This window comes from Dermacentor andersoni, chromosome 5 (assembly GCF_023375885.2).
Source record: "Dermacentor andersoni chromosome 5, qqDerAnde1_hic_scaffold, whole genome shotgun sequence".
NCBI lineage: Eukaryota > Metazoa > Arthropoda > Arachnida > Ixodida > Ixodidae > Dermacentor > Dermacentor andersoni.
The window spans coordinates 56693292-56696227 of record NC_092818.1 but is presented as its reverse complement, the minus strand read 5'-3'; the positions used below and the strand labels follow the sequence as shown (position 1 = coordinate 56696227).

The 2936-nt window shown below is 49.4% G+C and overlaps 1 protein-coding gene across 1 annotated transcript; it reads left to right on the top strand.

Annotated features, from left to right (window-relative positions):
• The first annotated feature begins 1324 nt into the window (after window positions 1-1324).
• On the top strand, window positions 1325-2560 carry LOC126530328 (uncharacterized). Its single transcript, XM_050177648.2, has one exon. The coding sequence runs from the start codon at window positions 1343-1345 to the stop codon at window positions 2558-2560; it is 1218 nt and encodes a 405-aa protein (XP_050033605.1). The 5' UTR covers window positions 1325-1342.
• The last annotated feature ends 376 nt before the right edge of the window (window positions 2561-2936 follow it).

Sequence of the window (2936 nt, the reverse complement as noted above, 5' to 3'; positions counted from 1 at the left end):
AGGCTGTTTAGCGCATAACAGAGAGCTTAAAAAGAATTTTGAACAAAAGTACGAACATATCGGTTGTCCTCATTTGTGGCCATCGTGACGATATAGGTAGGCACACACATTCGCTTATCACCTCGGTTATGAAATGCGTCCGTCACTTTAAAACAATAGAGTTTTAGAATAGCGTCTGTCGCCTTACATGCGTAAGCACTTTTGTGGGACGTTATGGTGCGTGTCCTTTCAAATCTTTTAGCTTTCCTTACGGAAAGATAAACGTAAAGAAGACGTTATACAACAGGGTGCCGTCTGGTGCCTCCTGCTAAGCGTATCCAAGCTAAGACGATGCATTAGCAACCATCCTGCTGTTGCTATGTGGACTCGTCTCGTTAGGAGTACGGGCGCCAGAATCGCCCAACGATATCAGAAACTCAACGCGCTATGCACTCATAACTAACCTTTCAGTTGAGTTAAGAGAACGCTAAAGCTCGTTACAGTAGTTACTGGTGATCAATGCGAGTGAAAGCGTAGCCATCGCGAGAATTCAGGCTGATGCGGGAGCCATGGGCGCCGCCATGTTCGACGACGATATTGCTTGGCGTCCGTAAACGTTACGGACGTTAAATTTGCCAAATAACGTACGTTATCATAGCGCAAGTAAACCGCAGAAACCCCATAACGTTCCAACCATGCGCAGTGAGGACGAAGCTATTTTTTACGTACGTAAAGCTTTTACGTTCGGTTGCAAACGCTAAACTAAAACTGTCTAATGAATGCCTCATACCCTGTTAAGCCATCAGCACTAACTCGTAAACGCAGCCTCCCTATTGAGACGACATAAGAGAAGTGAAAATCTAGGCTGCAATGATGAGCGGCAACGCAGCCAGCCGTGGAAGAAGGCGGCGAAGACCAACGTGTGAGCAGCGGCACGAGCGCGTTCGCGCGGTTGCGCCGAGGGGCGCCCACGAGCCAGCTGTGGAAGACGACGACACTCGATCCATTGCTGATGATCATAGTTTTTTGCATAACGAAGCCAGCTGTAGAAGAAGAAGACGATGAGAAACGCGCGATCAGTGGCACGAGTGTGTTAGCGCTTTTGGAGCCGAGAATTTTTTAGCAGTAAATTTTGAAAAAGCTGCACAAAACAACTTTTTTTTTCAAAATCAGCTGTTCTTACCCTTGTCCCTGGGACCTCTTCGCGTTCCAAGTGGGACAAGGGATGCAAGGGCGCCTTACAGATCCCTGAGCCGAAAGGGGTACGTGCCATTGAGCTACTACCACACTGTACCCACTGTAAACTGTAAGTTGAGGTGTGAGTGGAAGAAGAAGAAGCCGTGTGGAACGGCTGTGCTCGAAAATGCTCTCTGCTGGAAACAGCGTATCGGCCCCAGGCCGAGGATCGTCGACCCCGTTTTTGACCGAAGATGCAAGTTACAAAGTTGTCCTCCCGCGTCTACCAACCGGTAACGACGTTTTGAATTCTATCTTCCTTCATGCGGACTTGAGTGGCAGACCATACCGTGCTCCTGACTTCCGAGATGCTCTGCTTGAGGTAGTGAATACTTCAGATATTGTAGGTGTCGGACAGTATCAAATGAGCCATGTATGGATGGTTACTTGCGCTAGTAGTGCGGCAAAACAAACTCTCGTCGCTTGTGGTGAGCTCCGTGTCAAAGGGCTGAAGTGCATGGTGATAGATCCGGAGACTAAAAACATCAAGCTTAAATTACTATGGCTTCCACCTCACCTTGAACCACGACGCGTTGAAGAGGCGTTCCAGAGCTATGGTCAGGTGAAGTCGGTGGAGAGAGAAGTATGGAGGTGCACTGGTATGGAACAGTGGGTGACAACAAACCGGGAGGTTTCCTTGGTGCTCAAGGACACTATCACCGTAAGCTCAATACCGCACATTATGTCCATTTATGGACACCAGTGCCTCGTACTTATCCCCGGTAGGCCTCCGCTGTGCCTTCGTTGCAAGCGTGTGGGACACGTTCGTCGACAATGCAGAACACCGAGATGCTTACAGTGCCACCGATTTGGTCACTCAGCGGACGCCTGCGTGTCCACATACGCCAATAAGCTTCGTTCTGGGCAATATAACGCAGACGAGCCACAACTGGACCATCTCATGGATTCTACAGAGGTAGTAGATGCCACCGGAGAGACTACAGGTGGCATTAGGGACGAAGACCAGGAGTCCTTGAAGCCAACGCCAAGCAGTCACACCAGCCCAAGTAATACTAGCGAGGCTACAGGCGAGGATGACTCAGTTTGCCCACCTGGCCTAGCAAGCCTTAAAGAAAAGCCTCCTGATGACAAGGAAGAAGAGGGAGAGGCGATGGACATAAGTCAGACAAGGAAACGTCCGGCACCATTCAACGACGAAGCAACAGCAAGTGCACTACAGGCGCCCGAGAAAGTGTCTCCTATTGCTCAGCGACCTCCCTCTCCTGGTAATAATGTGCCGCGCCGGTTTTATCAGCTTAGTCAGGAGAGTGCCACAAAGAAGTCCAAAGGGAGCAAGACCACAGATTTACCTGTGGCCAAGGGCGATGAAACACAAAAGCTTTAGGTGAGCAAAATGGCTACCGCCTTCACCCTCCCCTTATGTGTAGCGACACTCAACGTACGTGGGCTGAGGAATATAAGACGCCAGCAGCAGTTACTACACGTGCTTAGGCAGCACGAAGTTGATGTTTGTGCAGTGCAAGAGACAAAGATATCGTCTGCTGGTGATTTCAACCTTGCGCTGCAAACTTTTCAACCTGATTACGAGGTGTGTATTAGCCAAGCATGTGGTGCTTCCGCTGGATGCTTTTTGTTAATCAGAAAGCAGTTAAATCATTCTTCATTGTCGCTACGTGTTGATGGGGAAGGCCGCCTTATATGCTGTGACCTCTCTTTTCATGGCCGTAATTGGCGGTTTATTTGCGTTTATGCTCCCTCAA

What these genes read in the sequence shown, in the direction of transcription:
- LOC126530328 (XM_050177648.2), top strand. Translation starts at nt 1,343, where the DNA reads ATGCTCTCTGCTGGAAACAGCGTATCGGCCCCAGGCCGAGGATCGTCG.